This window comes from Arvicola amphibius, chromosome 6 (assembly GCF_903992535.2).
Source record: "Arvicola amphibius chromosome 6, mArvAmp1.2, whole genome shotgun sequence".
Lineage (NCBI taxonomy): Eukaryota > Metazoa > Chordata > Mammalia > Rodentia > Cricetidae > Arvicola > Arvicola amphibius.
The window spans coordinates 36454284-36474302 of record NC_052052.2 but is presented as its reverse complement, the minus strand read 5'-3'; the positions used below and the strand labels follow the sequence as shown (position 1 = coordinate 36474302).

The 20019-nt window shown below is 36.5% G+C and overlaps 1 protein-coding gene across 1 annotated transcript in view; it reads left to right on the top strand.

The window, feature by feature from the left end:
- The first annotated feature begins 14670 nt into the window (after nt 1–14670).
- LOC119817235 (selection and upkeep of intraepithelial T-cells protein 2-like) overlaps nt 14671–20019 on the top strand; it is a 37261-nt gene continuing 31912 nt past the window's right edge. The window contains exon 1 of the mRNA XM_042055300.1: nt 14671–14689. Within this exon, the coding sequence (XP_041911234.1) occupies nt 14671–14689 (19 nt within the window). The remainder of the gene's footprint in view (nt 14690–20019) is intronic.

Here is a 20019-nt window from a genome sequence, read left to right as displayed (position 1 = left end):
TTCAGGACAATTGTCTAGATTCTGTCAATTATGTTTTAAATAAATGCTGATTGGCCAGTAGCCAGGCAGGAAATATAGGCAGGACAACCAGACAGGAAGTAGAGGTGGGTCAATTTTGGGAAGACGGAAGCTTTCTCTGCAGTCCTGTCCAGACACAGAAGATACAAGATGTGACTATGCCTCTGCAAAAGGTGCTGAGTCATGTGGGTAACACAGATAAGAATAATGGGCTAATGTAAGTTATAAGAGTTAATAAGAAGCCTGAGCTAATGGGCCAATCAGTTTATGAATATTGTAGACCTCTGTGTGATTTCTTTGGGACTTAATGATTATGGGAACTGGGCAGGACAGAAACCTCAGAAACCTCAGAAAACATATATATAAATATATAAGCTATCACAGTCAATTATTAAATATTCTTGATTTCTTTTTTAACCATTTTTGTCCTTTTCTCTGCTTTTATCCTACTGTATAGCTAACACTTCAGATTCCATGGTAAACAGGAGTAGTGACAGTGGACATCCTTGTCTCCTTTCTGATTTTAGTGGAAATGTATCCAGCTTTTCTCCTTTAGTGTGATGTTGGCTGTGGATTTGTTGTATACTATCATTATTATGTTGAGCTCTATCTCTTCATCCCTATGTTGTCCAGGACTTTTATCATGAAGTGATGTTTCATGATGTTCAAGGCCTTTTCTGCACCTAATGAGATGAACATTTGGTTTTTATTCATTTATTCTGTTTATATCTGTGTTACATTTATTGATTTGCACAAATTGAACCCCCCTGCATTTCTGAAAGAATGCAGACCTGTTTAGGATGGCTACTCTTTTTATGTGTTCTTGGCTTCAGATTAGAGATATTTCAACTGAAAATTTTTCATTTATGTTCATGATGGAGATTGATCTATAATTCTCATTTTTGGTGGTATGTTTGTCTCATGTAGGCATTAAAATGATACTTCCTACATATAAAGAATTTTGATGTTCTTTTTCATATTTTACACAATAATTGGAGATATATTGGTGTTAGTTAGTTCAATGAAGGATTTTTAGAATTCTATGCTAAGTCCTTCTGGCCCTGATCTTGAGTTACTATTTCTATCTTGTTGGCGGTTATGAGTCATTTTAAGTTATTTACTTCCTTTTGATTTAACATTAAAAGGTCACATACATCTAGAAAATAAACCATTCCTTTTCTGTTTTCCCAAGAGAGAGTTTTTAAGTCACTACGTCTGCCTCATCGTTTTTATGTATCTGTTTAAATTATTCACAGCATCTTTATTCATCTTTGGTATGTTATTGTATTTAGAAATTCAAGTATATCTTTTATGCTTTTTATCTCACACACAAACTCACACCATTTGGAACTGTATATATACATGAGACTGTACAACATCAAGCCAGCCAAAATTCCAGCATGGAAGAGTTGGGGGCTCCTGAAGTCCAGTCTTTAATTAAATAACTACTGGCAGCTGATGGCCACTGTCTGTGGAGTGGCTGTTGACAGCCAGTTTATTAATGTGGCTTCAAAGAGTCAGTCCATGCTTCAGTAGATATTCCCACAGCTTCATACATACAGTCACCACTAAACTGATTCAGTGAGAACAGGAGATAGAGGAGAGAGAGAATATATGAAGTAGGAAGGAAATTATTAGGTATTCAATTATGGTGAATAATCTGTGTAATATGTTTGATTTCAGTTTGCAAATATTACAATTTTACCCATCTGTTCATCAAAAGTACTGGCTTATAATATTTTCCTTGTTGCGTCTCTCTCTGGTAGGGTTACCAGTTTAACACTGCCTTCAAAAAAGAGAATTTTATTTTTTTATTTTTTATATGGTATCAAATTTCTTTTTTATATTTTATTTTTTTCTCATTTTTTATTAAAAATTTCCATCTTCTCTCCTCCTCCCCCTTCCCTCCCCTCCCCTCCACCCATACCCCCACTCCCTCTCCAGGCCAAAGAGCCATCAGGGTTCTCTACACTATGTTAAGTCCAAGGTCCCACCAACTCCCCCCAGGTCCAGGAAGATGAGCAACCAAACTGACAAGGCTCACACAGAGCCCATCCATGCCGTAGAATCCAAGCCCATCGCCATTGTCCTTGGCTTCTCAGTCAGCCTTCACCGTCAGCCACATTCAGAGAGTCCGGCTTGATCGCGTGTTCCATCAGTCCCATTCCAACTGGTCTTGGTAATCTCCTGTTAGTTCTGTCCCACCGTCTCAGTGGGTGAATGCACCCCTCACGGTCCTGACTTTCATGCTCATGTTCTCCCTCCTTCTGCTCCTCTTCAGGACCCTGGGAGCTCAGCCTGGCGCTCCAACGTGGGGCTCTGTCTCTATCTCCATCCATCGCCAGGTGAAGGCTCTATGGTGATATGCAAGACATTCATCAGTATGGCCATAGGATCTGGCCTTTTCCGGCTCCCTCTCCTCAGCTGCCCAGGGAAGTAGTTGGGGGCATCTCCTTGGACACCTGGGAACCCCTCTAGAGTCAAATCTCTTGACAACCCTAAAATGGCTCCCTTAATTAAGATATATGCTTCCCTGTTCCCATATCCACCCTTCCTATATCCCAAGCATCCCATTCCCCCAAGCTCTCCCCGTCTTCCTCTTCACACTTTTCTCTCCCCATCTCCCCTTGCCCCCATCCCACCCCACCCCCAAGTTCCCATTTTTTGCCTGGCAATCTTGTCTACTTCCAATATCCAGGAGGATAACTATATGTTTTTCTTTGGGTTCACCTTCTTATTATCTTCTCAAGGATCACAAATTATAGGCTCAATGTCCTTTATTTATGGACAGAAACCGATTATGAGTGAGTACATCCCATGTTCATCTTTTTGGGTCTGGGTTACCTCACTCAGAATAGTGTTTTTTATTTCCATCCATTTGCATGCAAAATCCAAGATGTCATTGTTTTTTATCGCTGAGTAGTATTCTAATATGTATATATTCCACAGTTTTAAAAAAGGGAATTTTAAAATAGTTCTCCCTTTTCTCATTTTTGAAATGTTTTGAAAGATAGTCATAAGTATCTTAGCTCTTCTTTGGAGGCTTATTGGGATTCCGTGCTGAGTCTTCCTGTCCCTGGGATTTCTTTGTTAACTTTTTAAATTTTTAATTAGTGCTTCTATCTCTTTGGATGTTATAGATCTATTTGGGGTATTTATTCTCTCTCTCTTTAACTCTTTTTTGGTAACAAATATGGACCATTGGCTTTATAGGCCACATTTCCTAAAAGGGAACCTACTGCTATTAGCCTGATAAATGCCACAGTGCTAAACTAACTCATGATGGCCTATGTCTTCAGCCATAAACTAATGTTTATATAAACTCTCAGGAGAGAAGCTTCTACTTGCAGTACATGGTGATTGACACATAGACCCTCAACTGGGCAAGGTGTAGAGAATAAGAGACTGAGAAATGCTGAGCCTAATGAGACATCCATATCACTCCCACTCCTCTCAAAGATTATGGATCATTGTTGAAGAAATGGAGGAGTCCAAGCACCAGTGACATTATATTAACACAAGGAAACTGTTTTCTGGACATTAGCAGGATATTTGCATATATAAGCTCTCAGTGGTCACAAAAGCATGTGCAAATATATTCAAACTCAAGCCAGACAGAAATCCGCCATGGAAAAAGATGCTTGGTATTAAATTGCCCCTCATACTTGAGGAGTCATTGACAACTGATCACTGATGAAAGAGGGAGAGGGAGTTTCTCTAACAGTGTAGTTCCTGATTAAGGGAGCTGTACTAGCGTGGAAGACAGTACATACAAAGATATTTGAGTAGTACAGATTGATCCTAACTGGTGTGTTGGTTAGATTTTACAAACTTGACTCAAACCAAGACATATCAGGGAAGAGGGAATCCTAACTGAAAAAAAAAAAATGCATTCATAAGATTGGTCAGTAGATAAGACTTGTGTCAATGTCTTGTTAATTATTGATGTGAGAAAATCCAGAACACTCTGTGTTGTGCCAACCCTGGGCATGAGGTAAGAAATCAAGCTGACCATGTCATAAGGAGCAATTCAGGAAGCAGTTTCCCCCCCAAGTCTTCTGCTTTAGTTCCTGACTCCAGATTCCTGCATTGAGTTCCTAGTTTTGTTTCTATCATTGGCAGAATATGACTTGAACTGTAACTGAAATAAAATTTTTTACCTCCATATTGCTTTTGGTCATGGTGGTTTTTTTCACAGCAAAAAAAAGTAGTTTGTTTGTTTAGATAAAGGACACCAAGTTGACTGAGAGGGAAGGACAATGGATCTGGGGTGAACCGGGAGTGAATATGAGCAAACTACTCTGTCCAAAAATCTCAAAAAACTAATAAAATACATTTAAAATAATTTATGTTTGTACATTCATAATCCCTTACAATGCATAATAAATTTACTGAGGGTTATATGAATTTTTTGTAGAGATATAATTACATATTTGATGAAATATATTTTTATATTCATGTGTGCATACATGTATAAAAGTCTTCAATATTTATAAATATATGTATGTACATAATTTTCTAAGTGCATTCATATTCATGGCTTGTCTATACTTACATATGTATGACATCTATATTAAATATTAATACATACATCTGTGTATTAAAAGACTTGACCCCAGAGACCACAGTCCTCTGCTCTACCAACTAAGCTATCAAAGGGAAGCACAGAGAAAAATGTAGAACTCAATAAAAATCAATAAAAAATAATGAAAAGACTTGACTGCACATAGATACACAAACATTTTAATATATATCATATATGTTTCCTAAAGTTTCATAATGTCCCTTATTTCTCCCTGAAGCTCACCTATCATAGTTCCTCATAATCCTTTCTCCCAGTAGCTACTGCCATTTACTGGGAGTGTTTTGAGTTGACTGCTCTCTTTTGTGTCTTCAAGATAGAGTTGTTCTGTCAGCCTGGAAAACTACTGTGCTCCTTTGCTTAATTGGACCAACTGGTCGTTTTTCTTCAAAGTTATTCCTTGAAACTATGGGAAGTTTCATTGAGTGCTTCATCTGGACTTAAAGCCATTTACTTGTGCTTCTACAATTCTCTCTCCCCACTATTTATAGATTGAGCATTTAAAATACATTCATCATAGTTTTTCATTCGGCACTCAGTATATGACAGGTGTGGATCAGGTTTTGTTTTGCTTCTTCCCTAGGCGAGGCAAGTCTTGCTAGTACTTGAGTAATACCAGTCACAGTCACTGAGCTAAACAAAGATTTCATTTGTGGGTTGATATACCAACACCTTAGGAACTTCCCTGGGAAAGAGACCTAAGTATCATGCTTGCTGGAATCGTGGGGACAGACTTTCAGATTATGAGAGGAGAAGTTTGGTGTTAGTTTACCTGATCCACATCTCTGGCAAGCTTGGTGGCTTCAGGAAAATTGCTGGAGCATTACCAAAATCTCAGGTGTCTCAACTGATACTTTCACGGAAACAACAGAACTGACTTGGGATCATCAGGTTCAGGTAAGTAAGAGGATTTAGTAAGATTTTAGGATATGGAATAATTTCTTTTCTTCCTTTTCTTCTTACTTGTGCCTCCTGGGTGGAATACTGCCCCTTTAGAAAAAAGACCCAAAAACTTACAAAGCGTATATCCAAATCTAGTAAATCTTGGGGTTAGTGTCTTTTTGGGGCAAAACCTCCTAAGTTTTGTTTCTGAATGAGTATCCTAGTGGATACCGATATCAGGCTCTGGAGTTTGGTTTGATCAGAGTTAAAGAAAATATATTCCTATGACTACTATTTCTCAGCCACATAAAATGAGATTTGTGTCCATCCCATGTTCTTCTCAACCAGAATAACTTCTCTATTTTTTAACTAGTTGGAATAAGCAAATTCAAAAAGGCATAGATTAAGTGAGATGTCCCTGTTGAGTTTTTACAATGTGCCTTTAAAAACTCAATTTCTACATAGTCCAAGACAAAAAGACAAGTACTTCATGTTCTCAGTCATACACGGAAATTTAGAAGTTGATCTTCCAGAAGCAGCTACATAAAAACGGGACTGGAACAAGTGAATAAATAAGCATATTAATACAGAAGGGGGGATTTTACAGGAGTCCCACACTGAGATAAGGAACTGCAGACCACTAACAACTCCTGGGAGAAGGAGAATTAGCCTGCCCCATGAATGAGTTTGCTTAATGGTTGTTCAATTCAGAATGGTCAGCCTTGAAACCATACACACGCCAAATATGCACAAAGAAAAAAATAGCCCAACATGGTGCGTATATATGTTTTTGTGTATATATGAAATTTATACACACACACATACACACACACACACACACATATATATATATATGCATTTTCCTAATTGCTGATGTTACAACAACATGGTTTTGTATATTACAATGAAATAATGTGGCTACACACACACATATATACACACACATATATACATAAATTAATAGAGACTGTTGGTTTGAGAGTAGTGATGTGAAAGAAGCTGGAGGGAGGAAGGGGAGAAGGAAGGAATGTAAGTCTATTTCAAATAAACATAGTTTTTAAAAGTTGATATCAATGTAGGATGCAGAATCTTTGTCGTTAGACTGGAAAGGGGAAGGAGATGAAGAAGTGAGAGATATGTGTTCTTTTTAAATATATTAAAACACAATTATCTAGGAGAAATAGTTGTCATAGGGCAACTCTGTTTTAAAACAATTTGCTCCTATTGGTGCATACAAATGCACTTGAGAAGCAGAGGTAGGCGGGTCTATGAGCTTAAGACCAGCTTTGTCTACAGAACAATTTCCAGGACAGTGAGGGCTAAAGAGATAAACACTGTCTTGAAAAATCAAAATAAATAAATAAATAAATAAATAGAAGCAATCATGGTATGCTTTTAAAAGAACTGGAAGAGATCAACAATAGGCTCTAGCTTGAAAAGTTTATATATAGAAGCATCATACTGAAGCACATAAAATGTACAGTTATTAAATTCAATTAATAGAGTGTTAAAGAAAATTAAAATTGGACTTTCGGAATAACATATATAATTTTCTTGGAAACATTTTAACTCACAGCGACTGTGATTACATGCATAAAACTTGTTCAGGATTAGTGCCATTATTTGCCATTGTGAAAACAGGAGAAATTCGCAAGACCTCATCCTACTCTGTGACTTTATGTGAAGCTAATAATTGCTGGGGAAGGGAAGAAATGCTTTTGCAATGGTGCAGACACTGATGAGCCATGTTCCTGTAAACAAACCTTTTACCATGGTCCTATAAAATATCCTTTTAAACTCAAAAGATTATCAAACAAAAAGACATGAAATTATGAAGGAAGTAGTTGGAAAGAGGAATATTAATAGGAATGAACAAGCATAAGAGAAAGCAATCGAGGTGACTAGAAAGTATATACATGATTAAAATGTCATAATAACATCAATTATGTATAAAAATGAAAAGATAACTGAGTAATTAAAAGTATATATTTGCTCTGGAGAGGACCCTGGTTCAGTTCTGGCTGTCAAAAGGTGATTCACAAACATTTAACTCCAGTGTCAGGCTATCCAATAACCTCTTCTGACCCCTAAGGACACCAGGAATGTAAGTGGTCCATAAATATATGCAAATCACACACACAGGAAATAATTTTATTAAAAAATTGTGAAACTTATTTGATTATACATACACACAAACATACACGGGAACATTTCATTTTGTTCATTCAAAATTCAAAAAGGATATATCATAAGCATTTTTATATTACTACAATAAATAGCATATAAGATGAAGGTATAGTGTAGTGATATCCCATTTGTATTTTAATAACTAAAGCTTGCCTGAAGATCAGAGAGTAAAACAACTCCACTGGTCAGCCTTATAGACTAGGCAGTGGTGACACACACCTTTAATCCCAGTAGCCTCACTAGTTTGCCTTAGAAACTGGGTGGTACATGCCTTTAATCCCAGAGGAACTTGATTTTTGCAACTTGTTGCTTGTGTTTTCACTGGTCATTATTTTTTGTCTCATGAAAGGTATAATGGGAGCTACAGGAGTACTTCTTGGCACACACTGTGTTGCCTTGTTCCTCCTTCAGATGGTAGCACGGAGTTCAGGTATGAGTCTCTCACTTGCATTTATGAGCCTTAGCAATGCCAAGTATGCCAGGAAGATCAAGGTATGGTACAACGAGAGGACATTTAAACCATAGTCCCTAATGTTTGAATGTAGCAATGAAGTGAAGACAGTTACAAGATTATCCAGCTTAGAGGAGCTAGTAATTATGTCTAATCAGCACATAGTCTTTCCTTGTGTTTGTTTCAGCTTCCAGGAAGACAGTACAATGAAAGAGATCAAATGCTTGCCTTGATCAATATTCATAGTGAATGTGTAAAACTTACATATCACTTCTACACTGAGGAATTGGTATAGGCTGCAGATACATATTAAAATCCATCTTAGTCAAGAATATAATAGGTGGAAAAGATGAGAGAAATTAAAATGGGATAGGAGAATGAGATTTTGACTTTGTAGGGACATCTTTGCAAAGCACAAATAAATATGATCACTCAAAGTTATCTAAATGAAAAGTCTTAGATAAAAATGATATTTAAGGTGTAGAATATTGTAACAAAAGCTCATTGTTCAGTGACAAAAATCTCCCTGATGCACATTTACTTGGGTTCCATTCTGATTAGACTCATTCCTGATGCTATAAGTTTCATTTGGTAATGAAAGATATTGAGTTGTGGTTTTATCTTCTCCTATTACTTTGTGGTTTTATGTGGTTTATCTTTATATATGTATGAAGCAATTTTAGTAACCTACTATTGTATTTGATTTCCATATAGCCTGTGACATCAGCCTTAGTTTTAGCTGTCCCCTGGTCTCCTCTTCATTCCCCATCTCCTTTTGATCCACCATTACTTCCCCTGTCCATCCATAACTACATATTTTGTTTTCCCTCCCCACTAATCACTTACTCTATATCTAACCTCTGGTTATATGGGTTGTAGCTTTCTTACTGAAGACTTAAAAGCTAGCATCCACATAGAAGTGAATATATTCTTGCCTTTCTGGGTCTGGATTACCTCATTCAGGGTTTTTTTTTTCTATATCCATCCATTTACATGTGAATTTTATTTCATATTTTGAAATTGCTGAATTCAAATATTTCAAATTATAGATGTAAAATATTTTCCTTATTCATTCATTCATTGAAAAACATCTAGGTTGTTTTCAATTTTGAATATTATGGATAAAGCTGCAATTAACATGTTTGTGCAAGCGTTTGTACATCAGGACAAAGCATCCTTTGAGAATATTCTCAAGAGTAGAATATTCTCAAGAGTAGCTCTTCAGGTAGACCTGTTTTCAGCTTCCAGAAAAACCACCATACTGATTTCTTTTGTGACTGTACAATTTTGAACTCCCACTAGCAATGGATGTACACTCTTACTTCACATTCTTGCCAGCATGTGCTGTCATTTTTTATTGTCAAAGTCAATTGAAGGGTATAAGATGAAATCTGAAAGTATTTTTGATTTGCATTTCCCTGTTGGCAAAGGTTGTTGAACATTTCTTTTCTTTCTTTTTTTAGCATAAATATTTTGTTTTATTTTAAAACATTTGAAAATATTTTAAAATGCTTCTATATTGAGGGCACAAAAATCAACAGAGAGTAAAGTGTGAAAAACACGGGTCTGAGCTAAAGGATTCCCTAGCCCATGCAATAGAACCTGAGTTCTATTCCCAGTACCAGAAAAAACATACACAGCAGGGGAGCATGTGTGCTTGATGGAACCAAGTTTCTGAAGGCAATGGGAAAGGGCAAAAATACAGGAGAGAACACTCACCTGTAATTCTACTGAGATCTGAATCAACACAACTATTTAGACAGTGATGAGTTACAGATGACAACATAAGTTGATGAATGTGGACTGAAAATACACAGGGGCCAGAGAGTAACATTAAATTTTTCTGTCACTATAGAATTTTAAGACAAAAACATATGAAATCATTTTTTTCTTTAAGTGTTTCACATTCCTCTGTGTTTCCTCTTTGAGAATTCTTTGTTTGGATCTGTACCACATTTTCAATTGTGTTATTTGTTTCATGATGTCTAGATTTTAAATTTTTATATAATTTAGATATTAGTCCTCTATCAAATGTGTAGTTTGTAAGAATCTTGTTCAAATGATAGTGTTCTTTGCTATGTAAAAGCTTATCAGTTTCACAAGGTCCCATTTATCAAACTCTATTCTTAGTCCCGATGCTAAAGGCATTCAGTTCTGAAAGTTTTCTCCTGTGCTAATGAGTTCAAGACTATTCCTCATTTTTTCTATTAGATTCAGTATATCTGGACTTACGTTGAATTCCTTGATACATTTGGAGTTAAGTTTTGTGCAGACTGATAAATATGTTTTTACATTCTTCTACATCCAGTATGACCAGTACCATTTGTTAGAGACGTTGTCTATTTACAGTATGTATATATGACTCCGTTATCAGAAAGTAGGTGACCATAGGTGTATGGACTACTTATGTTTGGGACTTCAATTTGATTTCAGTGATAAATGTATCAGTTTTTGCTCAGATACCATGTTATATAGTTTTGTTCCTGAAAATTGTCCTTTCAAGATCCCCGCAGAAGTCTTTTGAAATTTTGTTGGGTATTTCATTGAATAGGTTGCTTTTCTTAGGATGATCATTTTTGCTCTATTGGTCTTATTGATCCATGAGAATGGGAGATCTTTTCATCTGATATCTTATTCAGTGTCTTAAGGTTTTATCATACTTTCATTTGCTTGGCTAGAGTTACTAAGATATATTTCATATTATTTGAGGCTACCATAAAATGTGTTGTTTTTCTGATTTCTTTTTCAGTTAATTTGTTATTTTTATATAGAAAAGCTGCTAATTTTGTGAGTTTATTTTAAATCTGGCTACTTTATTCACAGTGTTGATCAGCTTTAGGGATTTCCTGACTGTATTCTTAGGGTCACATATATACCATTATAATAATATCTGCAAAAGTACTTTAACTTATTTTCTTCTTATTTGAATCTTAGCTATATATGTACTTTAAGTATAATGTTCTATGGGGAATTTCTTTTCTGGTCTTGTATATTTGGTGTTCTGTATGCTTCTTGTCCTTTGATAGACCTCAATTTTTAAATTAAAGAAAATTTTATTCTATTATTTTATTGAAAATATTTATGTGCCTTTGACCTGTGTTTATTCTCCTTTTTCTTTTGCTATTATTTGTAAATTTGTTTTTTCATAATGTCCCAAAATCCTTGAGTGTTTTGTGCCTAAGTTTTATTAGATTCAACATTTTCTTTGACATAGGAACCTGTTTCTTCTAACTGGTCTTTAATGTCTGAGATTCTCTCTTCTGTCTCTTGTGTTCTGTTACTAAGTTTTGCCTCTGAGATTGTTGTTAAAGTTCTTAAATTTTTCACTTCTAAGTTTTCCTCACTTTAGGTGTTTATTTATTCTATTTTCATTTTCATGTCTTGAAATGTTTCTTCACTTCATTCCACTGTTTGTGTTTTCGTAGATTTCTTTAATAGATTTCCCTATTTCCTCTTTAAAGACATTGAACATATTCATAATAGTGATTTTGAAGTCCTTTAAATCTTGGGTTTCAGCTATTTCATTTCTTGGAGCCTATGTAGATAGTATGGTCACTGGGCTCTACTTGAGACATACTGTCTTTGCTGTTATTTATTGTTTTTTACATCGTTATCTAGGTATGTGGGTTTGGAATGATAGTAATTCTAGATGCTGATATCTGATTTTGTCTTTGTTGAGTGGGTGTTCCACTCCTTGGTTTCTGTTGCCCTCTCTGGTTCTTAAGAGAATGTGGGTGGTTATGAGTTTGGTGTTTGGAATGCTTCTGAAATCTTTCCAGATGCAGTAATTAGGGGTACTAGGTAGAAAGTAATTTTAGATATTGGGAGATGACATTTGGGAATGGAAATTAGCTAGAAGGGGAAGTTGAAAGGGTCCAGCGAAAGGGGGGAAAGTTGGGTGTGTTACCAGGATCTGCAGAGACCTCCTTCTGTGACAGGCGGTCTGCTACAGAGCTGAGGATAAAACTGGAGATTGGAACTGGAAGACAGGGTGGAGAATGAATATTGCCTACATGCTTTCCTTGTTATCCCCAGTATGTTTCCAGGGAGTGCCCTTGGGAGTGGGCAGATGAGACAAAGGGATGGTGTGGTAGAGGTAGCTTGGAGGAGAAAATCTGCATGGTTCACTGGTGATAGGGAAGGAAAGTAGGGGAGGCCACAGCAGGTGGTCTGCTACAGAGCTGGGCGTGAGCCTGGGGCATTGGATTGGAGGAAAGAAGGGAGAGTGAAGGTGTCCTACCTGATTCTCTTGCGAGTGGGTTTCAGGGAGTTCCTAATGGAATTGGTAGCAGAGACAAAGGAATTTTATTTATTCTTAAGCTTTCAGGTAAAAACAAAATCTAAAATTTATATTGATGGGTAAGGTTGACTATCTTTGAAAAAAAAGTTTCTTTTTCTCTGAAGTGTTGATTTTGCCCTGAATTCTTTTTATCATTTCTATGGTAGACATTTCATCCTAGCATTTTTATTCATTCAATTTATTCTCTGATAATTTTACACATGTCTGTCATGCCTTATGATTATCTAATCCCGCCTTTTCTTGTCTCCCTCCCATCATTGTCAATCCCCCAATTTCTTCCCACGTTGATTTTTTTCATGTTTTGTGATCTACTGAGTTTAATAAAGAGATTCTGTTTGATCATGAGTATGAAACTAGCCACTGGACCTTGGCAAGCTTATCAATGTGTACACATCTGAAGATAATAACTTTTCTTCTCCAAGAATCTTTCAATAGATAACAGTTCAGCTAGGGGTGGGTAAAGGACTCCTTTACCCAGCAGGAGGCAAGTCTAGTCTTGTTTAGCCCCAGAGCAGACAAACTCAGCTACTGTGTTTCTGTGATTACAAAAACTAGGTTGAACCAAGACTAACATTTTACTACTCTTTGTTTTCTAGTTCTTACATTCTTTCTATTACTTCTGCACATTCTCTGTACTTACAGAGGTAGTTTCGATACACTGATTAATGCATTTCTCTAAGGTATAAACAGGGATGTTTAAGAATTGGTTTCACACCACATCATTAATATAGCTAAACAACAGTGGTAATTTACCAATTAGGAAACTTGAAGTTCAATTAGTACTGTTTGACAAGATTTACAATAACATGCTTGAAAACAATTCTGCAGGGGATGACTTGAATTCTGGAGAGTAGTCCATTGCCTTTTAGTGGTCATGCCACTATTGCAGCAGTGGGGACATCTTTTCTGGTGTGTTGGTATTGTAATTCACAGCTGGCTTAGACCTCTGATGACTTTTCTTCCCAGGCAGCCTGAATAGAATCTTCTGGCATTATGAGAACTAGCTAGCATGAAAGATGCACCCAACTCAGTTCTATTTTCATTTCCTTATGTCTTGCAACAAATGTGTAGGGTATCTTATAGTTATGCCTGATGGGCAATTAATGGGACTTTTAGAGAAGTCTTTTATATTAAGAATTATGTTTCATGGCTGGAGGGGTAATTCAGCCATTATAAGGATTATGTTTCAGCTCTATTATGTTTTACTTACAATTTACTTACAAGGTAAAAATGTACAATATTATTAAGTATATTTTGGAAGTATAGAATTCTTTTGCATTATTTTTGTTTTATTTTGTTATTAGTTACCAATACCTTTCACATATTTATAACATGCCATTTATTTTTTTTCTTAGTTGAAGTTTTAGATATTTTAGAATATTATAATTTATTCTTTGACACTTTCACATATGCATACAATCTATCTTGATCAAATCCAACCCTAATCCCCCCTCACTCCCTTCAGACCACTCCAATACTTTCCCATCCATCATTATAATCTCCTTTGTTTTTCTATGTCCAATTAGTACCATATGCATGAACATGGGTGTGAGATCATCCACCCACTGTAACATGGGCAACCTGCTAGCAGTCAGCCCTCAAGAAAAATAACAACTCTTCCTCCAGCAGCCATCATTTGCTAATAAGTTTCTCAGCTAGTGGTGGGGCATCGTGAGTTGGAATGTTGACCTGTTGACCGGCTTGACCCTGTGCATTTTGTTGGTGATAATAGCTGCTGTAATTCATGAGTCCAACAGTCATGTTGTAGCCAGAATATAGCATTTTACAGCACTCCTCCCCATCCTTCAGCTCTTACATCCATTCTTTCTGCTTCTACCATTTCCCTATGCTCCCTAGCCCTTAAAAGTATTAATATAAATAAATTATTTGGGGTTGATCAGTAAACTGTCACTCTTTCTCAGCATGTTGATCAGATGTAATCTTCTTAATTGACTGCTGCCTGCTATAAAAAGATTCTTCTTGAAGACAGAAAGCAGTATTAACCTATGATAATAAATGTAAAAATATGTAGCAGTTTACACCACTCCATATAACAAAACAATGGTAGTAATTTGCCACTGATTATGATCTCCCTAGCCACAGATTTTTGACCAGGTTTATAGTACCACACATTGTATTCTCTCCTGTGATACAGACTTCAAACCCAATAAGGAAATGATGGTTATCGCTATAGACAGTCCTGTCACTATTACACAGGTAGGTGCATCTTGCTTGACTCAGTATTGAGACATGCAGAGTCCACTGCTGGGTAAGTCCATTGATGGCTTTTCTTCCCAGTAACTTGCATAGAAATTCCATCACTGTGAAAGCTATCCAGCTGGAAGAAAGCTTCCAAGTTAGTCCCAGTTTGATTTCTCTTTGTTCTTAAATCAAGATGCTTTATATCTCTAAAAATAGAGACTTACCATATGGCTATTATAAAGGATGAAGACTTTCAAATTTTAATAAACTTGTAACTAGAAAGGTGGTTTGTCTATTTTTATTATTGTCTATTATTGTCATCCTTCTTCCAGAGAATCTGGTTTCATTCCCAGCACTATAATAGCTCAAAATTATCTATGAATTCACTTCCGGGAGATCTGATACCCTCAACTGGTCCTATGTGTAATAGGCATACACATTGTTTAAATATATACACTGCTTGCCTACGTTGCAAGTAAGGCATATATGTAAATATTCTCATGTACTTAAGAAAAATAATTATATTTTAAAATTTACTAAACTTTATGCCCTTGAGAATTTTCTCATTATTGAAAATCTATGTACTAAATGAACAGAATGAACAAATGACCTACTTTTCTCTAATACAGATTTTCTAATAATATTTAACATCTTGACTTAGTATGGTACATCCATTAGTCCTGAAAAACTGTGAATGAATTATCACTAATTAAATTAAAATTTATATTAGCATTCACTCGTGTTATACTGCCTTCCCTAGTGTATTCAAGTGTCCTGCTCCTGCACTAAGGCCATCCACCCAAAGGGGTGAGAGGCTGGCCTCCAGGCAGGTCTGAGGATTCCTGCAAGGGAGTGTGGGCTCCTTCAGATTGTGCTGCAAGGAATAGCTCCTGCTCCGGCACTGAGGAGATGCAACCAGATTCAGTCACAGCAAAGATTGGTCTAAGACACCAAGTCCCTCCTGGCTCCATTTGAAGGAAGAGATGGGCAGGCGCCAATGCAAGAACTCCTCCAACAACATGAAAGGCAACATGACATCACCAGAATCCAGACATCCTGAAACAACAAGAACTGAACACCCTACCCCAGAAGAAATAGAAGAAATTGACCTTAAACAGTACTTTATGAAAATAATAGAGGACCTTAAACAGGAGGTAAAAAACTGCCATAAAGAAATGGAGATGACAAACAAAAAGGTAAATGAAATAAATAAATCTCTCAAAGATACCCAAGAAAAACAAGAAAAAGCAGTCAAACAGGTAAGGGAAACAGTGCAAGACCTCAAAAATGAAATGGAGGTAATGAAGAAAACACAATCCGAGGAAAGACTAGAAATGGAAATTTTGAGTAAATGAACAGAAACTATAGAGACAAGTATTTCCAACCGAATACAAGAGATGGAAGAAAGATTCTTGGACTCTGAAGATACTATAGAGGAAATAAACTCACAGATTAAAGAACAAAACAAATCTAACAAATTCTTAACACAAAACATCCAGGAAAACTGGGACACCATGAATAGATCAAACCTAAGAATAATTGGGGTAGAGGAAGGAGAAGAATTACAACTCAAAGGCCCAGAAAATATACCCAACAAAATTATAGAAGAAAACTTCCCCAACCTAAAGAAGGATATTCCTATGAAGGTACAAGAAGCCTACAGAACACCGAATAGACTGGATCAAAAGAAAGCATCCCCATGCCATATAATAATCAAAACACAAAACATACAGAATAAAGAACAGATATTAAGAGCTGCAAAGGAAAAAGGTCTATCAGAATTACACCTGACTTCTCAATGGAAACCATGAAAGCCAGAAGGTCTTGGATAGATGTGCTACAGACACTAAGGGAATATGGATGCAAGCATAGACTACTATACCCAGCAAAGCTTGCATTCACCATCGATGGAGAAAACAAGTTATTCCAGGACAAAAACAAATTTAAACAATACGTAGCCACAAATCCAGCCTTGCAGAAAATAATAGAAGGAAAATCACAAACCAAGGAGTCCAACAATGCCCACAATAACGCAGACATCTAGCGACCCTTCACCAGCACAACTCAAAGAAGGGTAACACACAAACTCTACTACCAGAAAAAAAATGACAGGAGTTAATAACCACTGGTCATTAATATCGCTGAGTATCAATGGACTCAATTCACCTATAAAAAGGCACAGGCTAAGAGATTGGATATGAAAACAGGATCCAACATTCTGCTGTTTACAAGAAACACACCTCAACCACAAAGACAGACACCTACTCAGAGTAAAGGGTTGGGAAAAGGTTTATCAAGCAAATGGTCGTAAGAAACAAGCGGGTGTGGCCATACTAATTTCTAACAGAGTTGACTTCAAACTAAAATCAATCAGAAGAGATGGAAAGGGACACTTTATACTCATAACAGGAAAAATCCATCAGAATGAAGTCTCAATCCTGAATATCTATGCCCCTAATATAAAAGCACCCACTTATGTAAAAGGAAAATTACTAGAACTCAAGGTAGCCATCAAACCACACACATTAATAGTAGGAGACTTCAACACTCCTCTCTCACCAATGGACAGGTCAATCAGACAGAAACCTAACAGAGAATTAAAAGACTTAACGGAAGTAATGAACCAAATGGACTTAAAAGACATCTATAGAACATTCCACCCAAATAGGAAAGAATATACCTTCTTCTCTGCGGCTCACAGAACCTTTTCGAAAATTGACCATATACTCGGTAACAAAGCAAACTTCCACAGTTACAAAAAAATATTAGTAACCACCTGTGTCTTATCGGATCATCATGGATTAAAATTAGAATTCAACAACAATGCTACCCCCAGAAAGCCTACAAACTCATGGAAACTGAACAATCAACTACTGAACCACATCTGGGTCAAGGAAGAAATAAAGAAAGAAATTAAAGTCTTTCTTGAATTTAATGAAAACAAAGACACAACATACTCAAACCTGTGGGACACAATGAAAGCAGTGCTAAGAGGAAAGTTCATAGCACTAAGTGCCCACTTAAAGAAAATGGAGAAAGCACTCATTGGAGACTTAACAGCACACCTGAAAGCTCTAGGAAAAAAAGAAGCAGATTCACCTAGAAGGAGTAGAAGACTGGAAGTAATCAAACTGAGGGCAGAAATCATCAAAACAGAAACACAGAAAACAATCCAAAGAATCAATGAAACAAAAAGCTGTTTCTTGGAGAAAATCAACAAGATTGACAAACCCCTAGCCAAACTAATCAAACAGAAGAGAGAGAACAAGCAAATTAATAAGATCAGAAATGAAAAGGGGGACATAACCACAGACACAGAGGAAATTCAGAGAATCATTAGATCTTACTACAGAAGCCCGTATGCCATAAAATTGGAAAATGTAAAAGAAATGGACAGTTTTTTAGATAAGTACTACATACCAAAGTTAAACCAGGACCAGGTGAACAATCTAAATAGTCCTGTTAGTCGCGAAGAATTAGAAATTGTTATCAAAAACCTCCCTACCAAAAAAAAAAAAAAAAAAAAAAAAGCCAGGACCAGATGGTTTCAATGCAGAATTCTACCAGAACTTCCAAGAAGACCTAATACCTATACCTCTTAAGGTATTTCATAATATAGAAACAGAACAGTCATTGCCAAATTCCTTTTATGAGGCTACAGTTACCCTAATACTTAAACCACACAAAAACTCAACCAAGAAAGAAAATTACAGGCCAGTCTCACTCATGAACATTGATGCTAAAATTCTCAATAAAATACTGGCAAACTGAATCCAAGAACACTTTAGAAAAATTATCCACTATGATCAAGTAGGCTTCATCCCAGAGATGCAGGGCTGTTTCAACATACGAAAATCTATCAATATAATCCATCATATAAATAAACTGAAGGAAAAAAACCATATGATCATCTCATTAGATGCTGAAAAAGCATTTGACAAAATTCAACACCCCTTTATGATAAAGGTCTTGGAAAGATTAGGGATACAAGGATCATTCCTAAATATAATAAAGACTATTTACAGCAAGCCAACAGCTAACATCAAATTAAATGGAGAGAAACTCAAGGCCATTATACTAAATTCAGGAATACAACAAGGCTGTCCACTCTCTCCTTATCTCTTCAATATTGTGCTTGAGGTTCTAGCAATAGCAATAAGACAACATAAGGGAATGAAAAGGATTCAAATTGGAAAGGAAGAAGTTAAACTTTTGTTATTTGGAGATGATATGATAGTGTACATAAGCAACCCCAAAAACTCCACCAAAGAACTCCTACAGCTGATAAACTCCTTCAGGAATGTGGCAGGATACAAGATCAACTCCAAAAAATCAGTTGCCCTCCTATACACAAAGGATAAGGAAGCAGAGAGGAAAATCAGAGAAGTATCACCTTTCACAATAGCCACAAATAGCATAAAATATCTTGGGGTAACTCTAACCAAGGAAGTGAAGGATCTATTTGACAAGAAATTTAATTCTCTGAAGAAAGAAATTGTAGAGGATACCAGAAAATGGAAGGATCTCCCTTGCTCGTGGATTGGGAGGATCAACATAGTAAAAATGGCAATTCTACGAAAAGCAATCTATAGATTCAATGCAATCCCCATCAAGGTCCCAACAAAATTCTTCACATACCTTGAGAGGACAATAATCAATTTTAAATGGAAAGACAAGAAACCCAGGATAGCCAAAACAATCTTATACAATAAAGGAACTTCTGGAGGCATTACCATCCCTGACTTCAAACTCTATTACAGAGCTACAGTATTGAAAACAGCTTGGTATTGGCATAAAAACAGAGAAGTCGACCAATGGAATTGAATAGAAGGCCCGGATCTTAACCCACAAACCTATGAACACCTGATTTTTGATAAAGGAGCCAAAAGTACACAATGGAAGAAAGAGAGCATCTTCAACAAATGTTGCTGGCATAACTGGATGTCAACCTGTAGAAGAATAAAAGTAGATCCATATCTATCACTATATGGATTAAAGACCTCAATATTAATCTGAACACACTGAGCTTGATAGAGGAGAAAGTGAGAAGTATTCTACAACAAATGGGCACAGGAGACCGCTTCCTATGTATAACCCCAGCTGCACAGACATTAAGGGCAACATTGAATAAATGGGACCTCCTGAAGCTGAGCAGCTTCTGTAAAGCAAAGGACACTGTCACTAAGACACGAAGGCAGCCTACTGACTGGGAAAAGATCTTCACCAACCCTGCAACAGACAAAGGTCTGATCTCTAAAATATATAAGGAACTTAAGAGACTAGACTTGGACAAAAACAGATTTAAACAATACGCAGCCACAAATCCAGCCTTGCAGAAAGTAATAGAAGGAAAATCACAAACCAAGGAGTCCAACAACGCCGACAATAACTCAGGCA